The sequence below is a fragment of the Blennius ocellaris genome (genome assembly GCF_963422515.1).
Source record: "Blennius ocellaris genome assembly, chromosome: 1".
Taxonomy (NCBI): domain Eukaryota; kingdom Metazoa; phylum Chordata; class Actinopteri; order Blenniiformes; family Blenniidae; genus Blennius; species Blennius ocellaris.
This window is the reverse complement of record NC_137650.1, coordinates 24,384,536-24,405,153: the sequence shown is the minus strand read 5'-3', so window position 1 is coordinate 24,405,153 and position 20,618 is coordinate 24,384,536. Positions and strand designations below refer to the sequence as shown.

Here is a 20,618-nt window from a genome sequence, read left to right as displayed (position 1 = left end):
TGAATTTGAAAAATTGTCCATATTGTTTGTGTTCAATGTGAGGCAGGCGCCAACAGCGTGGTCTGGGTAAAAAGCCTCAGGACCACACAGGAGGCTGACGTCATGTCTGAGCTGAGGAGAGGCCAGGGAGCTGCATCCCCTTTTCTTGACTGCTTCCCAGACAAAGTTCAGGACTGAATCTATGACGTCAGTAAATACATTATTGCTGATGTCTTTTTAAATCTGCTGAACTTTCTTTTTTTTGTCGTCCTTCAGGGAATGCATGAAACCCTGAACCTTTATGCCTCAATAGCCAAATGCATTACCATGGGCTCCAATTGATTTTTAAATGTATTCTCCTTAATTACCAATCATATCTAAAATAATAGACAATACCAAATATACGAAACCAACAAAGAAAAACCTGCCAAAATCATCAGGCTTCCTAATATATTATTATCCACCCATCTATCATCCACTATGCAGCTTTATCAAATTCAGGGTTGTGGGAAGCAGGATCCTAATGTGGCACCTGTTAGTTGTGATGTATTAGTTTCTCCCTAAAGTTTCTGTTAGAAGCAGAAAAAAATCCGTAATTGTGAATATTATAGGAGGATCCACACACATTTAGACAGGTGTCTCAATATAGTGGTGATTCAGGCAGTCCAAAGTGTTTACATGTAATAAAGTGATTGAAGTGGTAGATAAAATAAGTATACATGGGTTGTCCTTGGAAGATGTTTTATTGATATTACTTTGCATGTATTCATTGACTGTTCACTAATAAAAAAAAGAAAAATGAACCTGCTCTCTTGTGTCAGTCACATAATTCATACACCAGATCAGATGATCATTTTTCACAGAAAAGAAGTGACGCTACATACATCGTACATACACTTGTCTTCTGTGTATTACTGACGAAGTCAAATGAGGATTACATTAAGACTCAGGAAGCTAGTAAAGTACTTCTAAAAACAGGAAATGTACTACAGCAACATTATAAAATGGCAGATTTTCTTTCAGCAGTGCAGTTTTGTATAATAATCAATACCGAACAATATCAATACCTTACACCTTATTAAGCCTGAGTCATTTAGATAATAGAAGAGTACAACTTTTTGCTAAAACACCGAAGGAAAAGATACATAATCAATATGTAAACTTAAATATTGGACTAATTGATACTTTATTGACTGTTTGATTATCACATTGTGAGAGTGGCTGCAATCACTCACATCATGCAATTCACAAACTCAGTCAAACTTACAGCATTTAGCAATTTAGCAATTATAGCTGCATATAGTAAAATAAACTTTTATACTGTTACACCTGTATAAACACGTGGAACACTTATGACTATCTAAATACAAAATGTATCGGCTTTGAAGAATTGTGTAGTCAGAGCAATGCCTTAAAAAAAAACAACAATATTTCCACTTAAAGATGCAAAGTCAAATTAATAAACAACTGCAGCATCCTCTATTTACAATAAAGCAATATGAAATAAGATTAGATGAAGTATTTGATGATTTAATATCAATGCATAAAATAGTGAGCGGAGCATCAGCAGCAAATCATCAGTGGCCAAAGTCTTATAATACGATAAACTAAAAAAATGCAGCGTCCCCTCCCTACTGAACCACGTTTAAGAGCCACAGAAATAATGTGACTTATGATTCCCCCCTGTTCTCACATTCCCTGCACATCTTATCAGCGGAAGTCTAGAGGAAGAATATATTTTCTTGCATTGGTCACCTCTCCAACTTTTAAAGTGTCAATATGATCAGCTGCCATCAGGTGGCAGCACTGTCATGTGCCTACATACCTTAACAAAAGGAGTACTTTCAAATTCGAACATGGAAGCAGTATCGCAGTCCCAAAGTGTGCTAATTTGAAGGAAGAAAAAAAAACTGTGTGACTACATGCAAGAGCAACATATTTGCAGCTGTGGTTGACCTCTGGTTAGAAGTGATGTCTCCTGGACCTGAGGGACTGTCTCCTCTTCCTCTTCCTGTGACACTGCTCCCTCCTCTCTGGCCAGGGGAAGCCACTCTCTGTCATCCTGTAGGCCTCATCGTATTCGTCACTGTCAGAGTCCGCCTCAGCTGCGGGGAAAACTCTGTCTGGGAAAACCTGTTTCAGCTTGGAGGTGAAGAACGCCTCGAGGCTGTGGCCGGCCTGAGCCACCTCTGAGTCAGGCTGCAGGCAGAGAGAAGGAGTCACATAGCGACAAGTCTGACACTGACTACGGATGAGGATGGTCATCTGAATTACTTCTATCATTTGTTTCATAACTTACGTAATTGAACTTTGCACAGTTCCGGAACATCAGGTAGACATCTGCAACAAACTGATTGGGAGAGTTGTAGTGTCTGCTGTTCCCCTTATTGAGTCTGGTCCTGATCACAGACAGATCCATTGGTCTCTTAATGATCTGGTAGTAATGGCGAGCCTGTATGAAAATGCAGTTACATTTAAGATTCTCACACCATCTGACGAGCCAGGTTTGGTCAACAAAAGCTATTATTGCAGTTTCAATACCTCAAAGTGGTTTCTTTTTAATCAAACAACTAGTGTAAAATGGGATGCAGCCTATACATGATTAAAATTGACTGTTGTGAATCTTCCTACATGCTTAACAGTGACTGTGATTTGAATAGTCAACCAATTTCTAAACACTATCGAACACATTATCGTCATGTGTATGTGTGCACACACTATACCGATCAACGCTAACCAGTGGAGAAACCAAAGACAGAAAACTGGTATAAACAATGAATGCCGCAAATACTTTAACAGAAACTCAGCTTCATCAATATTTAATGAGAGAGAAAATGCATTCTGTGCAGCTGTGAGGCTCTAAGGAACCTGAGCCCCCAAACCCTGATAAATATAGCAGCAATCAAAGTGTGTTTACGTCCTCGTCAGCGTGGGGAACACTTTTCTTGGTGCTACTGTGGGACTGCATCTATATTACAAAAATAAATTATGTCGTGCAAATGATCTTGTGAGAAATGAGTGCAGGACTGTGAGAACATGGTGGTCGCTCACCAGTGGACTGACTGGTTCCTGGAAGGGAGTGCTCAGGATATTACTGAGGATCAGAAGAGTCAGCCGCTCACATTTCTGAAACCACAAAAGCAAACATGAAGAAACGGTTATAAAAAAAATCATTTTAGTCGTCACTGCATTTAATGTAGCTCCAGCGGTGACCTACTCTCTGGTCACAGGCGGCGAGTCCGTATGCTGACGCGTGTTCTCCAGATATTCTCTCGTTCTCACAGTTGTACTCAACCTCTGGTTGTTCAGCATCTCTGCACAGGCTGCACAGCCAATCGCCTCTGAACAGGGGAAGATTTAGCAAAATACCAAAAATTTACCAAATAAACTGCATTATTCAAGTTTTTAAATTTGAATAGTGATTATAGACAGTGATTTAAAATATTTTCTTTAATGGTTTGTCAACTAATTCACAAAGAATGAAACTAAAAGACTTGAAATATTTCAGTTTTTCTGTAGTACATTTATATAATATGGACTTTTCACAGTTGAAGGAACTTTTCATTTGTATTAAAGTTGTCTGGGATGCATCTGTATAAGTTACAGGTGACAGTGAGGGAAGCTTACGAGGGAAAGCTCAGCAGAGGCGGGATGTGACACGACAAGTGGAAGACTTTTGGACAGCGATCGCAGCACAGCAGGTCTCCTCCAATCAGACACACGGCACAGAAGTCCTCGCTCTCCATCTCGGCGCTGTCCTGCTCAGAGTGGAGCTCCTCTGTCACTGGGTTTGCAATCAGAAGTTGCCTCTGATTTCCAGGACCCATGTGAGACTCCTCCTCCAGGTCAGAGCGGAGCGGCTGTGGGTCGTCAGCTGTCAGTTCAGGTTCAGATAGCGCATCGACTTCAGACTCTGCAGAGCCCTGAGACTCCAGAGGCTGAACGGACGCAGCATCAGAGTCGGTCTCAGCTTGAAAGCCGGGCTCAAATTCCGGCTGGAACTCTGACTCTGTTTCAGCATCACCTGATTCCATCTCACCATCCGCCTCTTGGCCATCCTCTGATCCTCTTCCTGCAGCTGACTCCGGCTCTGCCTCATCCTCTAAACTTGGCTCCGATTCAGCTGCAGCTGCTGATTTTTCCTCGGCCAGACATTCAAGTTCAGCCTCAGATGAAGACTGTGTATTTGGGTCAGACTCTTGTGTGTCATCAGAGTCTAGCTGTGGGTCTTGATCACCACAAGACACAACAGTATCCTCTGTGACGGACCTGGGATCTGAGTCAGAGTCCGGATCCGATGGGGAGTAACTCTGTGGTGCATATTTAGAGTCAGTGGAGGGCAGTGCAGATGCCTCATGGGAGTTGAGTCTCCCTCTGTTGTTGTGGCTGTTCACGTCGCTGTTGGATGACAGAGTTTTAAACTGATTACGAATTTGTCGCTCTGCATATGGTGGTGCTGTGAGCGAGCTGGTGGTCCTCCTGGTCTCAAAGCCTCTGGCTATCCCCTGAGAAATTAGAAACAAGAAGGGAAGGTTTTTAATGATCATCCCCTGTTATTAAAATGCACTGACTGTTGTTAATACATTGGGAAAAAAAGCCTTTCTGAGGCTAAATGGCTGCAGCATACTTACTGCAGACAAGGAATACAAAATGTAAGCAAAAGGAACATTGCATAAATCTGGAAGTCGTTGGTTTTCTTACTAATACATCACAAAGCAAAAATGAGAATAGAAAATGTGGAAACAACAACCTGAAACTATTAATCTTATCATATACAACAATAAATCATACTTCAGGTGTTGCATTGTGCCAGCCTCTCTGCTGTGCTGGAGGTTCGCCCTTGTTCGCCCCACTGGCAGGTAAAGGGTCACTCTGTCGGCGTCCATGAGGGGGAAGCTGTGACACAAGTATTTTGAGCCTCTCTAAGCAAACCACAGGAACCCTGGGTCTTCCCGAGTCCTTCAGAACATCACTGCTACTTCAGACAGAGGCAGAGGATAAACAATGAAAATAACTTTATTTTAAGATCCATGCACAGAAAAGAGGTTCGATTTCTCACTAATGACTCACCTGCTCTGGGCATTCCTGGAGACTCTGCACTTCTCCTTGGCTTCATGATCAGCTTCTACATTCACATATATGACAGGGTGATCTAAACACAAAGATGGACATGCATTAACCAACTTGCAAACAAATCTGTCTATCTTCAGCCTTAATGTATATTTCAATACCTGGCTCTGTCTTATAGAACAGCAGGGGAGGCAGCTGTCCTCTGGACAGGGTGGAGTTTGATGACTTGGCAGCACAAAGAAGCCCGTCTGAAGCTCTCCTCTGTCTCAGATCCATAATGTCATGCTGGGAACAAAGTTAGCAAACCACAAAATACATCAAGTAGCAAAAATCTACAAGGATGGATACTTTGATCAGGGCCACAAAAACAAAACCAGCAGTCCAAAATGTGACCAATTATACTGAAAATGATCGGAGTGACACAGCATTAACTTAATTTCCAATAATTTACATAAACAATTTAGACTGATGAAGACTCACACTGAGACTCAAGCAGATTGATCAGTGAAACGAATGCGAGTGACTATATTGTTAGCAAACTAGCATTGGCATTAGGGCTACACAATATGTAAATATGTAATATTTAAATGTATATGAAATGTATTGAATGTGAATAATTCACAATTAGTTCAGAAATGTAGTATAAAGATGAGGAAAAATGACCAAAAATAGCAAAATCATTAAACAATTTTTTTTTTTACCATTTATTATGCAAGAATTTTCAAAGAAAAAAGACCCCTGCAAATGGCATAACTTTCTTTAATAATTTTAATCTACTCAGGCTTTAAAAATAAATATTTAATTGAATGTGATTTTTACATCCTTTACGCACACCTCTTTGCACTAAAAAAAAGATAAATATTTGAAGTTGTTATTACTTGTCGGGTATTATGTAATTTTTCCTGGTGTAGTCCACAGGACATCAGACTGACCTGTAGGTCATCTTTGAGCTAAAGTTACTTTGGCACCTCTGCCTAGAAGAATGTAGTTAGTTTGTAACAATTAAAAATAATTTTCTTTAAAAATGGTGGATTCTTGGTATTCTCTTTTCTGTTGCACCAAATGAGCTGTTTTCTTATTTAATGTCAACTCTTTGAAGCATTAAAATTAGTTCCCACCAAATGTTCCACACCAATTACATGTTGCACTGCTATTGCATAAGAAAATGGCCGTACTGAAATTTAAATCCTCTTTAAATCTTTTATTTTGTGATGTGCTTGTTCTTGTAGAGTCTTACCCACTACAGAACCTGACAGAAACAGTTTGGTGACAGATGCATAAGTGCTGTTGCTGCAGCAGCTAATATGGTGTCAAGCAGAGATGTGGAACGAGCTCTCTAGGAGGTACACGTCTAAACTTTCTGACTCCAAACTCACAAAAGCAGCCAAATTCTTCCCGTGGGATAATTCTCTCTTCTACTGCCAGTTTACTGCAGTCGAAATATGATACTTTGCTCTGAGTTTTAGAGAATTTTATGGAATTACACTTGACAGGAGATAATAGTCCTGTTATTAGTTTCTTTGCAATGCCAGGACTCACACGTGTAAAGTGCACATCTTTCCTCTGATCACCTCCATTCTCTCTGACAGCACAGCCTCGGATCCTCCTCGTGTGATTATAATCTTGTGCAGAGTTACCTGATTTGCAGCTCCTGCCTGTGGGCTGCGAGCGCACCGTGCGGGCCTTTCAGCGTGCGGGCTGCTGGATGGGGCTGCCAGTTCTGTCGGAATGCTCTGGGAGCGTCTCTTTCTCCTCGTGCACACTGAGGTAGAGCCGAGTCTGTTGCTCTGCACATCAGATACACACTCGTGGGCTGTCATGGACACCTCCAGGGATGTGGATCTCTGTCAGAAACACAAACATACACAGCTGAGCAGGCCTTCAAGCTGCATCACATGCACAGATGCACCTGTTCGTGCCATTAATAAGTGAAAAGACAGAAAAGAATGTGTGGGATGTGTGCGGCGGACACAACCTCGAGTGTGACACAAGGCACACATTAAATGAACAAAAACATCACTCACCGCCTATTCTGGGAGCTACACAAACGAGCTGATCCTTACAAACATGTTGCATGTATTAGTATTATTGTTCAGACAATAAAAGGTTTGCATACCACAGTAATTATCGTATGTAAATTTAACATCACAAATTCAATGTGGCCCTTTGATTAAGGCAGAACAGCTAATCACTCATTACCACTCTTTTCCCCTCTACTGACGCAAGTCTCCCATACATTTCTGTATTAAACACCTCAGCTGTGTCTTCAGCTAATACAAGCAGGAGGTCTGACAAATCATTTATCCCTGCACATTTCTTTTCATGTTCCTTTTTCTTCCTTTTTTTTGTTTTTCACATACACTATCATACATACTCAGGCCAGGATGACACTGAGCACATGCTCCTAAGTATCATGCGATTAAAACACTCACCTGATCTGTGCCCTGTGGGGGAGGAAAGCAGGATTCACACCATGGAGAAAAATAGACTATAATCCTTCTTTCAGGAATGATGGGAGGAGCAAGAATTTATCTCAGAGTTAAAACTGGAGTTAAAACCAAACTGGCAGCTCCTACTATTCCCTCAGTGCCTCATTAATGACAGGTTAAGTACATGAATGACTGTGCCCGAGTGGTTTTATATCATTTTCAGATGCTGTGACTTGAAAATGTAAAAATAACGTCTTTGTAATCACGCATCTTGAGAATTTTTAGAGAGGTGATTATGCGCATGCTAAAACCTCTGGCATCAAGTGTGACTGTGATGAACGGTGTTCTACTGGATTTTATGATGCATTGATGTGAACTGTTCAGCTTTAATTGTCAGAGCGCCTCTTTGTTTTCCCATCATCATTTCTTTATGAAAGCAGGAGCAGCTCTCTGTTGCACCATCTGTTTTCAGGCTAGCTGTCAAAAGTGGGAAGTGATCGTTCTGGCATTAAATGAAAGCATCCCTTTTAGTTAATGGCCATTAATTAAAGCTGAATACAGCCTCAAAGCCAACAATCTCCTGCATGTCAACAAAGACATTAACAATCATCCCAATATAAAACATGTTTCAGCTGCTGTTTAAAATAACTTCAAAAAGGTATTACCGTACACTATGTCTTAATTTCAATTTCGCTGTTGTTGTCTGCAATTTTCTGTTTGCGTGTTCAAACTTTGAACTGAATTTTTTTTTTCTTTTGGGGAGGGGTGTTAAGAGGAAATCTGCCTGACCAATCAATGTTCCCAGCTTGTGTGGTTTGGGTAAAAATTTTAACTCACTGAAACGTTGCAAACCAATGTGTGAAATGAAACAAAACAAAAAGGCTGCACAAAATGTAACCTCACCATCTACTTTCATATGCACTTTCACAACATGCACACGGAACCGCAGATGTATCTAACCAGGAAATGACTGCAGTTATTACATGAATACACTGTGCTTTAATGACACTTGATTATTATGTTAACTATAAGAACGGTGGGTGTCATTAAGTTTGAAATATATCACTAAATAAGAAGGCAACACCTTTTTCCCCAAAACCCGAATCCTCCATGGAAAATATACTGAGAGTAATAGATTTTTGTTTCAATGCACAAACATAATGTGTAAATTAGATCTTTTTAGATGCACTCTTCTCTGCTTCATTGATTTTTTTTGCAATATTGTGTATACAGTAAGTCAATGTCTACAGTTAATTGTTTTCTCACCCTGCCATCTCTGTGGTCTCTGAGCATCAGTGCATGCCTGGTCCTCTGCTGCTCTTTGCCCTGCTCTGCTGCTACAGAAACCTGCAGCTGTTGTTGTGGTTGTGGTTGGATGGGACTCTGCTTGCTCCTGTCCCTTTGCAGCTCCTCGTCTACTGTTAATTGTTCACAGGTCTCCTCCACTCGGTGTCTTTCACCCCAGTTTTCCACATCTCCCCCCACAGTCGTGTGGTTGAGCTCTTGCTGCGGGGCTTTGCTGGCCGACAGCTTGCTCTGACATTGGCTTGGCCTATCGCGGTACACACTGAGCTGATCCTGGCTGTCAGGAACCTCCTCTCTTTGGTGTTGGTGATAAGAGAGATAGGATTTAGACTGAGAGTGGGGTTGTGAGTCAGGAGCTAAAGGCTGGGATGCAGATGCTCGGCTACAGCTAAGCTGGATGGGTCCTACGATTGGGGCAGGTGACGTAGGCGGGGGACACTGTAAGGTGTTGTCCATGTCCCAGCATCTCTGGAGTTGCTGGCTCTGATGCAGAGAGGCAGAAATAAGGGCAGGCTGAGCGCAGCTGGAGTTATAAAGTGAAGCCTCCAGCTGGCTTTTGTCCAGACTGGGCAGGTCTTGCTGAGTGGGAATGCCATGCAGGCAACACATTTGGGGCTCACAGCAGGCTGGGTACCCGCAGCCCGACTCTCGTCCTCTGTGAAACACAGACGGAGCAGTGAGGCAGGTGATGGGCTGAGGCCTCGTGATACTGGAGCAAGCCATTGCTGGAGGATAGGTGCAGTTTCCCCCTTCAACCGTCAGCTGGCCTACAGAGCAACACAGTCAAACAACACAGCATGCTTGAAAGACTTGAAATACCTAATATAATAAAAGACATGCATATGGCAATTCTGTTTATAGTAAAATGTCTCTGTGTGTGTAACTGCAAAACCATTCTTGATGTAAAAATACACTTTAGCTCACAGGAAATGGATGAATTTTCTCAGTCTTCAGCAAACCTTTGACATAATTTGACATTTTAACTGACACACATTATCTCCATCATGACAACAAAGTACATTTTAATATAGTCACATTGCCTTAATTGAAGTTAATTTACCTAAAGAAGACATTTGCTTTGTCCAGTAACTTGCATCCCAGTTGAATTTGATCTTGACGGGATTCCAAGAGTCAGAGTGGATAGGAGCCTCAAGCAGCTGCTGCATCTGAAGTGAAATCTGCACAAAAGAGATATGCTTCACATTTGGGAACAGGGTACATTTTACATGCTGTATTTTCCATGCTCTTTGATGCTCAATTTTAATCAGTCCAATAATAATTGCTTGTACTAAATCTGCAATAAAATAATCAGTAATCACCCACGTTGAATGTTTTTACCATTTAATATTTTATATTGCGCGAAAACCCGTTTAATCCACGTCCAGGGCCTTTCTATGTGGAGTTTGTGCGTTATCCTCCTGTTAAGTTCCTATTGGTCAAACCTTGCACGGAGGATGGATGAGATGAGTGAGTAGTTGGAGTGCACTTTATCCAGATAGAAATACTATCGGCCGTGCAATTGTCAAAAGATTTCCCAGCTGGCTGGGTGTTTTCTGCATGACACTGTCATCCTATGGCCCAAACTGTCTCTTCTTAATAAAGGCAAAAGGCCCCAAAACATTTAGAAATATAAATCTGAGGGGAGGCAGTGCTGTAACAATGACAGAGGTTTAAAAAAAAAAACACACACAAAAAAAACCATCACACTTGTTCTGGCCCCCTCCTTGCGTTTGTTTATTACGGCAGGACCACGGACGTCTGCTGACCGTCATGTTTGCATACCAGAGCCCTGCTGAAGAGCACCGGGCCTCTGCAGTGATGGGTCGTAGCCCAGGTGATGAACTTCTGAATGTGGTCCAGCTGGCCACAGAGCTCTATTGCTCCTTGCAGCTGGTCATCCAGACGCTGCTGGAAGCTCTCGGAAATTTTCTGCAAAGAAACACAGAAGATGCATAAAGTTAGATGTCAGTGCTTTGCTGTGGGTTGATTTAGAACCCTTTTCTTTTGAGGGATGTTGTTGCCGAGATGTTGGTTTAAGCAGCTTTGACAGATTATTATTATGGGATCTCATTTGCTTGCTTGGGGGGCTGATTTCATCATGGCAGTTAGGGATTCTTTGCATGTAGAGACACGGCTGGTTGAACGATAAGAAGGAAAGAAAGAAAGAGAAAGTAATTACCTCCAGTTGCTCTATTAATAGGTTGGCTCGTTTGTTAAGCTCGTTTATCATAATCATCTTTGCCATTTTAATCTGGTTCTCTGCCTTCCTGTGTGCAATCTTTACTCCATGAAGTCTACACAGACAAAAAACGGGGAGAAAAGGGAGAGCAGGATTTCAGACACTCATTTATTCATTAGCTTGCTATATTTTAAACTGCTAAATTATTGACCATTCGTGACAAAGATTACTCGTACCTTTGGACTGTGAATACAACTCTAAACCAACCTGTCTTCTATTTGTTTGGCATTGTTTTCCACTGCAGACCTTCTCTCCTCCACCTGGACCATCAGGTTCTCAAGCAGCCACTGCTGATCCTGCAGGGCCTTCCCAATCTGCACTACCCTGGACACATGAGGGATCACAGTATCCACCAGATAGTAAGTTAACTAATGCATCTTTTTGGCAGGACGAACAGTCAAATTAAATTTGTTTCCCCTGAGAACAACACATTATGCAGGTGACCTTCGAAGCGGCTACCGTACTGTAACATCACAGAAAACAAGAGGGCATGAATACTTAATGAATGTTAGGCTGGCCAAGGGTAGTGTATGCAGATACAGTTGATAAAAGTGACAGGGCAGTTAAGGAGCGTTACAGCTCAGAGGAAGTTTTTAACCTGCGGTTAGCCTTTCGCTGCAGTGTCCTTGTGCTGCGTATCTGAGGACTGACCTGTGGTTTTTGTGGGAGGACAGGTGACAGCTGCTACAGCACAGAAGGTCACATGACTCACAAAAAAGCTCCAAGGGCTCCTGTCTGTGAGAGTGGCACGTGAGGAGGGAGCAAGGATACGACCCTGGGCCTGCGAGAGACATACATGGGGGGGGGGGGGGGGGGGGGGGGGGGGGGGGGATCATGGAACATCAGCAACAGTCAACTTTTACAGCAGGACAGCAGGAGGACGTCAACATTGAGAGGCATTGTAGAAAATACATGCATTAAACGAGGATTAATTCTCATACAGGCAAAATGCATGTTTCAGGGTACATTTAAAAATCCCATAATATAATTTCAGACACGTGGTCCTCTGTGAAATGATCAAGTCAAAACTCAAACTTTATGATGTTACAAAATGCTCCCATGTGTCTCCTCCATAAACAAATATATATAAGTGTTAGCTCTTAGTCCTTAAAACCACAAAATTATCTTCCTATGGATAAAAAAAAAAGAAACAACGCTTACAACTACGCTTCGAGGTACAGAGTAGATATAGTTGGGTTCACTTCCACACACAGCCCTGGCCCTGGAACCATACTCCTTGATAAGGGATAGTCTTTTTTTCTACTCTCTGACCCTGGTGTTGCACAGAGTGAGAGGTGAGGGGCAGGTGTATGGATACTCATAAGCCACACAGTTGGAGTTTGTTCCAGAGGGTCTCTGCCCTGCGGTTTAAGGTGGTGGGGAAGAAAACTCTGACTGTTGTTTTTTTCTTACGCACCAAATAACAGTGCAGAGTATTTGGCCTTCTTGAAGTGAGTCGGTGAGGTCCTGGAAGGAGCAACACCAATAGACTTCACAGTCTTACTTGGCGACTTCCACCCTCACACTGGCAATGACTGGGTAACGTGGAAGGAGAGGAATGGCTTGCCAGATGTGAATCCGAGCAGTGAGTTGTTATTGGACTTCCGTGCTCATTTTGTCCTTAATAAACTAACGCTTTGTTCAAACACAAGTATGCTCAGAAGTGTACTTAGTACCAAACCTATATCGGTCTTGGGTCGATAATTGACTTTGGGCAGCTATGGCTCAATTGGTGGAGCAGTCATCACAGATCCAGTTCCTCATGTCAGAGTGTCCTTGAGCAAGACACTGAACCACAAACTGCTCCCAATGGATGGGCTAGGTGCAATTCATGGCAGCCGCCCCCATTAGAGTGTAAATGGGTGAATGTGCTTTCGAACTGCTCAAACAGTTGTTGTTGTTGGATGGATGTATGGACGGATGTATTAATGTGAGATTTTTCCAAGTCTCACATTTATACATCATTTATACATCTTTATACTAAGGTTCTGTGATGTACAACATTTACATGTGACATTAGAGCTGGCCAGTCTCTGTACTTTGGTGCAGAAACCATCAGACAGTTGTTGCAAAGAAATTACAGCAGAATAAATTCCAGGTGTAAAGTGATGGCATGAGTGATGAAGCTGTCAGTTTACAATCTTTAAGCCATTCAAGCGCCATCAGCTTCATACACACAAAGACATACATTTACATAATATGCATTGGAATGCATATTTAAACTCTCAAATGTGTCTAAATAGGTCACTGAAAAAACTGTTGGCCCACAGGATGGATGTATAGTATACTGTATCTAACAATAGCTGGAGAGGCTGGTGCACGAATCCTTACAGGTCTCTGCTGGCCGGCTCACCTCAGCCAATCCCCTTGTGTCTGTAGATCATCAGAGAGTGTTGTGGTGGAGAGCTGAACATCACAGTCGTGTGCACGAACCCAAAACAACTGACCACATCCTGTCTATCAACGCAGCCCTCCAGCTTTTCGCACAGGCCGGCAAACCAACCAGAAACACTCCAACATCACAATAAAGTTGTCAAGAATGCTACGATTTGACAGTTTGTTCAATGCAGTCCTGCAAAAGCAGCTGGCAACAAAAGCTGTCGGGCATATTTCAGGGGCTTTAAATAGCAGCACACTAATATTAGAAAAAATGAAATCATCTGAGCACTTCAGAATCTGGGCCATGTGTTAAAGATAGGTGTAATAAAAACACAAGGATCTCCAGGAACTATTATCAACCATTGCCTCGTGCATTATTCACTGGAGTAGTTTCTGCTGAAAGATGATGAACAAACAACAAGAATAAAGGCAGGGGGAGAAAAGAGTCAGAACAGTCTGAAAAGTGAGGTTACCAAGACTTTTAAACAAATGTCTTGCCTTGTCCAGTAGGAGGCAGGGAGCTGGAGCCCTTCTGGTGCAGGTCAGGACACTGGCTGGCACTGGGCCTCTGTTGTTGGTGCGAGTCTGTGTACTGAGAAGCAGTAGGAGCTCTCTGATGCTGGTGCACATCTGTGCACTGGTAACACAGCCACTTGTTGCAGACCGTACAGAGGCTCTGAGCGAGTGTTGGCTCAGTGCACTCTGAGCAGCTCTGGAGGAGTGAAAAAAAGGAGTGTATCTCTTTTTAATATGTGCAATGGAGACAAACAGCCTCACACACAGGTCTACGTGTTAAACAAATGACGTGGCAGATGTCACAATTGTGTGGCTGTTTTGCTTCGGGTGAGATCAAAATTCAAAGTGTTATTCCATGTTCTCACATCTGCAATGTCTCAGAGATAAGAGAGCTCTTTGTGACGATAAAACTGAACCATGCTGGAGCGTCAGTTATCACCTTCATCTATAACGACTTCCTAATTAAAATAATGCAAAAGCTCTTTCAGTGCCTTGTGTTGACATCACCATTTCAAATGCTGTCATCTCACGTCTACCAAGATAATTGTGCAGATAATCTATTCATCTATTCTCGTGGCAACAGTCATTGTGTGGAGTTCATTCTTGAATCAGTTTCGAAGCTATAAACAGACATTTAGGATCAAACTCACTTCTGGACAAAGACACGGATATCCTCAAACCACATTAGATGACTTTATAGGTGAAACAGGAGCGGCACAAGCATCAGAAGTGGGGGAAAAATAAGGCCCAGAGTGCAAATTGAGATGCTGCTGCACAAAAAGATGCGATCTCCGGCTGTGCCAGTAAAGAAAGCGTGTTAAAGTGAAGATAGGAAACGATGCTGAAAGAGACACCTTACCTTCTCCATTTCAACGCTTCGAGAGGGGGTGTGTTGCTATCTCAGCAGGCAGGAGCAGAGAGGAGAGGGAGCAGCCTGTCGCCTCAGCAGCAGAAACACTGAGGCTTCTACCTGAGGCAGGAAGCAGCACACACCGAGAGGTGGCCCCAGAGGAGACGGCTTACATGACAGCCTCGCAGTGCTCTCTCCTCCCCCAGTTCATCCAAGTGTAGGACCCCTCACTGTAGCAGAGGAGAGGCGTGTCATGTTCAAATTTCACTCTGCAGCCACAAAAAGGAGAGAAAATCTAATCCTTTTTTTTTTTCTTAAATAAGCCTGTGCATAATAATTGGGAATTAGGGAGATAACATAATTATTTTTTGTAGGGCAAAATATCCCCGGAAGCCCTTTTTTTTTTCCCAAAATGGAGGAAAGAAGACCAGGTGACCTACAATGAGGAAGGAGGCTGTAACGCGAGCACCTTTAGGTTGTGTGGAGGCAGAACGGGATGATGTCGGGATCAGGTTGTGTCACAGTGTGTTGGGCTGAGCTCGCACGGGCCAGCTGTGGCCTTCTTGCCTTTGTCAGCATGAGGAGGGGACGGGTCCCAGAGGAGACACACTCTTAACGTACCACGCTGAAACGGGGTCAGGCTCCGATGAGCTCCAGATGGAATGAGGATACACTCCTGCGATACTGTCTAACACCGAATAATCAATGAAGACTTCATGCCGACATGGCAGATAAAGTAAACACTCGGACAGGGGACTGCACCCTGCGGCTCACGCAGATCTTCAGCCTCTACTATCGTAACTTAATCTGAAGTTATTTCAGTGTTTAGTTGTTGTTTTTTTCCATCCATTTCATTTCACAACATACAAACTTTTGTATAAACTCTTTGTCTATTCAATAGTATGTCTAACGAGAATAGATAAATTCACCTTCTTGGTGCTTTTAATGAATACATGATCCCTCCATATGCTATATTAGGCTTCACATTATATTAATTTCTATTTTATTTTTCTACGTATGTCTGAATAATTCAAACAGGCCTGAAAATGTATGTGGTTATTTTTTAAGTAATCCTATGGATGTCAGTGGATTATGGATTATTATGATCACTTTCACTCTTTAAAAGTGATTTATGTTGCTGTAACTGCTAAAACACTCCTAAAATGTTAGTGATCCTTAATGTTGTTCTTTAACCTCTTTAATGCAACATAAACTACAGTTTTGGTTTGATGGCCTTACTACATATGAATGTTTACAAGCTGTATTGTCCTCATTTTGAAGGTCAAATTTGTTTTCCATTTGCAAAAAAAGTGAAATCTGGTGGATAAGGAGGTCAAAATTGCTCTTTTAATTCATAAAGGTTACAAACCCCTTGTCATAACTGAACAAAAAAGGTTAATTAAGGTAACAGAATGATAAAATGTAGATGCATTGGGTTTTTTTTCCCAATACTGCAACTAGAGATCTACCAACGACGACAACAGATGCATGATGAAATGGAATCTGGGGAAAGACACTGCTGAGCAGCATACTTCTTAAATCCAAATGAAACTTGAGACAAACACTCCTAGAATTAAACAACTGGACGTATGAGAAAGTCTGCCTAACAACAACCCCTCCAGCCTGACCTACAAATCTGACAACTTTCTCATCCTTAGACGTTTCAGTGGGGAGCTTAGAGCAATCCCATTCCCTATTGTGCGCGCAAAGACCCAATTTAAAACACAATTAGTCAGTCGTAGTGCACCCCGTGTCTTGCTCATGCAGCTCCGTAGCATTTTGAAACCCTTCCACTTACTTTACCTGCACCTCCACAGCATTCATCGTTCACTCCGAAACCTCCCGCCGAGCAGCTTCCCTGCTCTGCTAAATGAAGCTGGTACTAAATACGCACACCATCTCAAGAGATGTCACAATAATAGAAACCTGCGCCGTGATCCCTCCCTTGAAAGCACCCCTTGTGTAACATCTATTAACACTGAGGTGATGAGGTCACAGAGAAAGCAGGATTATCTTCATCCAGTCTCAAGTTAATGTGCAGCTTTACCATTTCTCTCCTCAAAGAAGTTACACTCATCAACGTGAGAAATACAGTTTCACTGGCTGGCCATTAATTAGATGCCGGTTTGCTTGTTTGTTCGTTTTTAAAGGCAGCATTAGATACAATGATTTACCTTGAATAAACGATCAGCTTCAGCTGCAACTTCCCATATAAACATCATTTCAAAGAAATATTTGTTCCATCATGTTTTTCCTCACTTCCTCAGGTGATTGCACTGCCACAGATGATGGCATCTAAAATTAACCTTCTTCTATATTGAATTCATTTTTTCTCCTCACAATATCTGATAGGCAGGTATTTTCCAATTTATTTGCCTGATGGAAGGCACTGATATCTGTGCATGTTAGTTTTCACTCAATTACATAGTATATCATCTCTCCTCTGCAACACATGATGGTTCCCATTATTACTGCGATGGATCACTGCCAAATACTGAAATGAAGTAATGCTTTTGGAACGTGCACATGGTAACCGCGGCAAGTTTTGACCTATTTCTTTAGTCAAGTGTCAACTTAGCATTCTGTATTCTTAGTGTATTTATCAATGAGTTAAATCATCAGAAATATCCATTTGAGAAGACAAGTTCAGCGCATCAGGACTACATAAAGTGACATAGAAAAAGAAAAAAATGAATTTCGTTGTTACTTTCTGTTGTCGCGTATCTAACAATTTTTCGCTTAAGATTTATAACGATGGTATTTATTTCTGACAGAAGACTCTGATTGCAGGAGAGAGTTCTTATGAATACTGAAACCTTATAAGCACACTGGGACACTTCACAGCTGCATCCTTTAGCCTCGCAGCTGTGTCTAATGTTTTAAAGACACTGATAACAGCTAAGGGCCCATAAGAAAAAAACATTGCTGTTTTACAGGTTGCATGCAGTATAAACATTTACAAAAAAGAAGTCGATGTAGAATTGCAGTGAACAAAAGATTGGTGTTGTTTAGCAACAGTCACTTTCAGGTTTTGCAGCAGCACAATACGTGCTGACAGGGGAAAAATGAAGATTAAAGAAATCAATCATGGTTTATGTTTTTATTGCTGAGCACCAACAATTTGCATCAGTGTAGCTGTTCAATAAGCAATATCACACTCCGGATTGTGTTGTTGTACTGAATTTCTGCATGGCTGTAATTATCTTACAACCAAATCACAGCCTTGCTGATATTCAGTACAACAACAGTTCGATCAATGTAATATCACTCAACCACTTACGACCTCGCATCCTCATAATGGGACATTATATTTTAATAACTCAGCTCCATTAAACTAAGCCTTACTTAGCCGGACCTTTCATAGTGGTATGACTGTGGCTGATGCAGTATTGTTATTGCTTTGGTATTTGTATTGTGTTTTTATTCAGTTACAGTTTTATAGTAAAAATGTTGGCCTTTGATTGACTTATGACTGTGGGTTCTGCCGTTACCACAAAACTAACAGAAATTTAAAAGACAGGCTAAATAAAATATTCTAAATGTATTTATTAATACATTAAGTTAATCAGTGCCTTTACATTGGCTATCTTACATAAACATAAACCTGTGTGCAAATTCCAAGACACTATTGAATTGTTATGCTTTGAACTTATTTAGTTGATCAGCCATTAAACTGATCCATGTAGCTCATCCTAAATGAGAGAGCAAATAAAACCAATGCACAGGTTACTTTTTTTTATTACTTATTTCTTTGTTTTAGTGAATAGTCAAGTAACTTGTATTTCTTCATAGCAGCAAGTGACTGTAACAAAGTTTTTTTTTCAGTAGCCCAACTTTGTTTAAAAGTTTGTGATGTGACAAATTCAGTAACACAACATGATGTGTACTCTGCTGTACTTTGTTGCACTCACTATACACTGTGTGTTCACATCAGACTCTAACATCATCAATCAGGTTTGCTGACGACAGTGGTGGTGGGTTTTGATCTCCAACAACACTGAGATGGAGTACCTGATGGAGAGCACCCACCTGGAGGACTGGTGCAGAGACAACAGCCTCCTCCTGAATGTCAGCAAAACCAAGGAGCTGATTGTGGATTACAGCAAGAAGCAGCAGGGGGCCGTCCACCCACTCAGAATCAGCTGGACCGAGGTGGAGAGAGTGGAAAGTATCAGGCTGTCAACATCACGCTGGAACTGATCTGGTAACTGGTCCGGTAACATCAACACTCTGGTAAAGAAGCTCCACAGTGTCTCTACCACCTCAGATGCCTGAGGGCTCCCTCACAAGGTGCTCAGAAACTTTTACAACTACACAATTGAGACTGTTTTAACTGGAAGTATCATCACCTGGACGGGCAGCGGCACACAGCAGGACTTATTGGCCCTGAGGAGGGTGGTCAGATCGGCTGAGTGCCTCATCAGAACACCCCCCACCCCCACGTAACAAACTACCTGGTATATATAGTTGTTGCACTATTTGACAATTTGATTTATTTACATTTACCTTGCTTATTTTCTACTCCAGGTATTACTATCAAAGCACAGTGCAATAAACACTTCTGGAGATATTTGAGAGGCCAATTTGATATTCTAAAGGTCCTTATTCTATTTAAAGTCAACAACAACAAAAACATACTGACAGCACCACACAGAAAGGCTGCATGCATTTATAAATATGACCAAAATTACAACTTTATACAATCCTACAAAATCTTGACTTCAATTTCAAAAGATAACATTTCAAAAGAAAAACAAAACTTCTCCCACAACTTAAGATACATTTGCCACAAATTCCCTTTATTTTTAATTGCAGATGAGTTAAAAATGACATACTCACAAATACAGAAGTTCTTCCTATGGATCTTCTGATTGTTTAGAAACTATAAGCTTTCACTGGTTTTAAGGTTTCAGAATATGCTATAAATGATGTCAGACAATTTTGATTCCACAGCATGAACAGTGCACTGCAGTTTTGTGTTGTTTTACTCACAGTGCGAAGCGGTGGGAATTGGGGGCTTTCCAGAGGTTTTCCTTCTGGCTTGTTACACGTCTGGGTACCGACTCCCATCTGTTCCTGCACGTGTCAGCCTGACAGCACTTTATTAACGGCGATCTCGGTCTAAAACAGCCCGACAAACACGTCAGTCAGACGACGGAGTGAAGCTGCCTCGCGCATCCCCAGCCTCCCTCTCCGCAGCCTCACCTCCAGGCAGCGCATCCCTCAGCCCGCTGTGGTGTTTTTAGAAAGTGCGCATGAAGATTCCGCCCCTGTCATGGCACCACGCTGCAGTCCACAAACACTGGGAGGACAGCACGCGCACGTCAAGTCAAGTCAGCGCGCACGGAGCGTCCTGAAAAACACAAGTGACAGAAGGAGTGCGCGCACAGGTCCTTGCACGGCTCGTGCAGAACAGCCCATCAGGTAAACATGAGCCTGCAGCCTCCAGTCCGAGCCGGCCTGTCATCATGTCCTGCGTGCTGCTGCAGGCGCGTGTATGTGCGTGCGTGTGGTGTGTGTGTTGGTCCGCACAAAACCACAGTTGTTGTTTTTTTCCTTTACCTTGACCTGCGAGGCTCCGGTATCGATCCAGCCCCCCCTCCTCTCCATCGGATGCCGTCCCTCTTTGGCCCGGACAAAAATTTGGGAGATTCAAAGTCTCGCAGTTAATCGTGAGATTTTATAGTCGCTCTCATGCTATACTTCTTCTGATGAAGTGAGACGCTGCTGGAGAGTTTCACACGATGGCATCAGAAACTTACTGACAGGACAGCGAGGGGAGGAAGGACGCACTGAAATCAAGTGCGTCATTATGAGGAAGAAAAAAACGTGTTGTGATCCATATTTTAAA

The 20,618-nt window shown here is 42.2% G+C and overlaps 1 protein-coding gene across 1 annotated transcript; it reads right to left on the bottom strand.

Annotated features, from left to right (window-relative positions):
• Nucleotides 1-747: 747 nt before the first annotated feature.
• Nucleotides 748-20,354, bottom strand: trim66 (tripartite motif containing 66). Its single transcript, XM_080496641.1, has 21 exons — nt 20,330-20,354; nt 19,973-20,120; nt 19,760-19,888; nt 18,797-18,909; nt 14,777-14,997; nt 13,900-14,113; nt 11,674-11,803; nt 11,230-11,346; nt 10,963-11,077; nt 10,566-10,712; nt 9,844-9,961; nt 8,745-9,550; nt 6,687-6,893; nt 5,211-5,334; nt 5,050-5,131; nt 4,771-4,954; nt 3,607-4,484; nt 3,197-3,320; nt 3,031-3,105; nt 2,279-2,431; nt 748-2,178 (listed from the first exon to the last, which is right to left on the bottom strand). The coding sequence occupies exons 5-21, from the start codon at nt 14,783-14,785 to the stop codon at nt 1,942-1,944; spliced, it is 3,720 nt and encodes a 1,239-aa protein (XP_080352767.1). The 5' UTR covers nt 14,786-14,997; nt 18,797-18,909; nt 19,760-19,888; nt 19,973-20,120; nt 20,330-20,354; the 3' UTR covers nt 748-1,941.
• Between the last annotated feature and the right edge of the window lie 264 nt (nt 20,355-20,618).

What these genes read in the sequence shown, in the direction of transcription:
- trim66 (XM_080496641.1), bottom strand. An exon ending in GAGACCACAGAGATGGCAGG is followed by an intron (nt 6,894 to 8,744) that starts GTGAGAAAACAA and finishes TGTTTCTGACAG; the next exon opens with AGATCCACATCCCTGGAGGT. An exon ending in TCCAGGAATGCCCAGAGCAG is followed by an intron (nt 4,955 to 5,049) that starts GTGAGTCATTAG and finishes TGTCTGAAGTAG; the next exon opens with CAGTGATGTTCTGAAGGACT.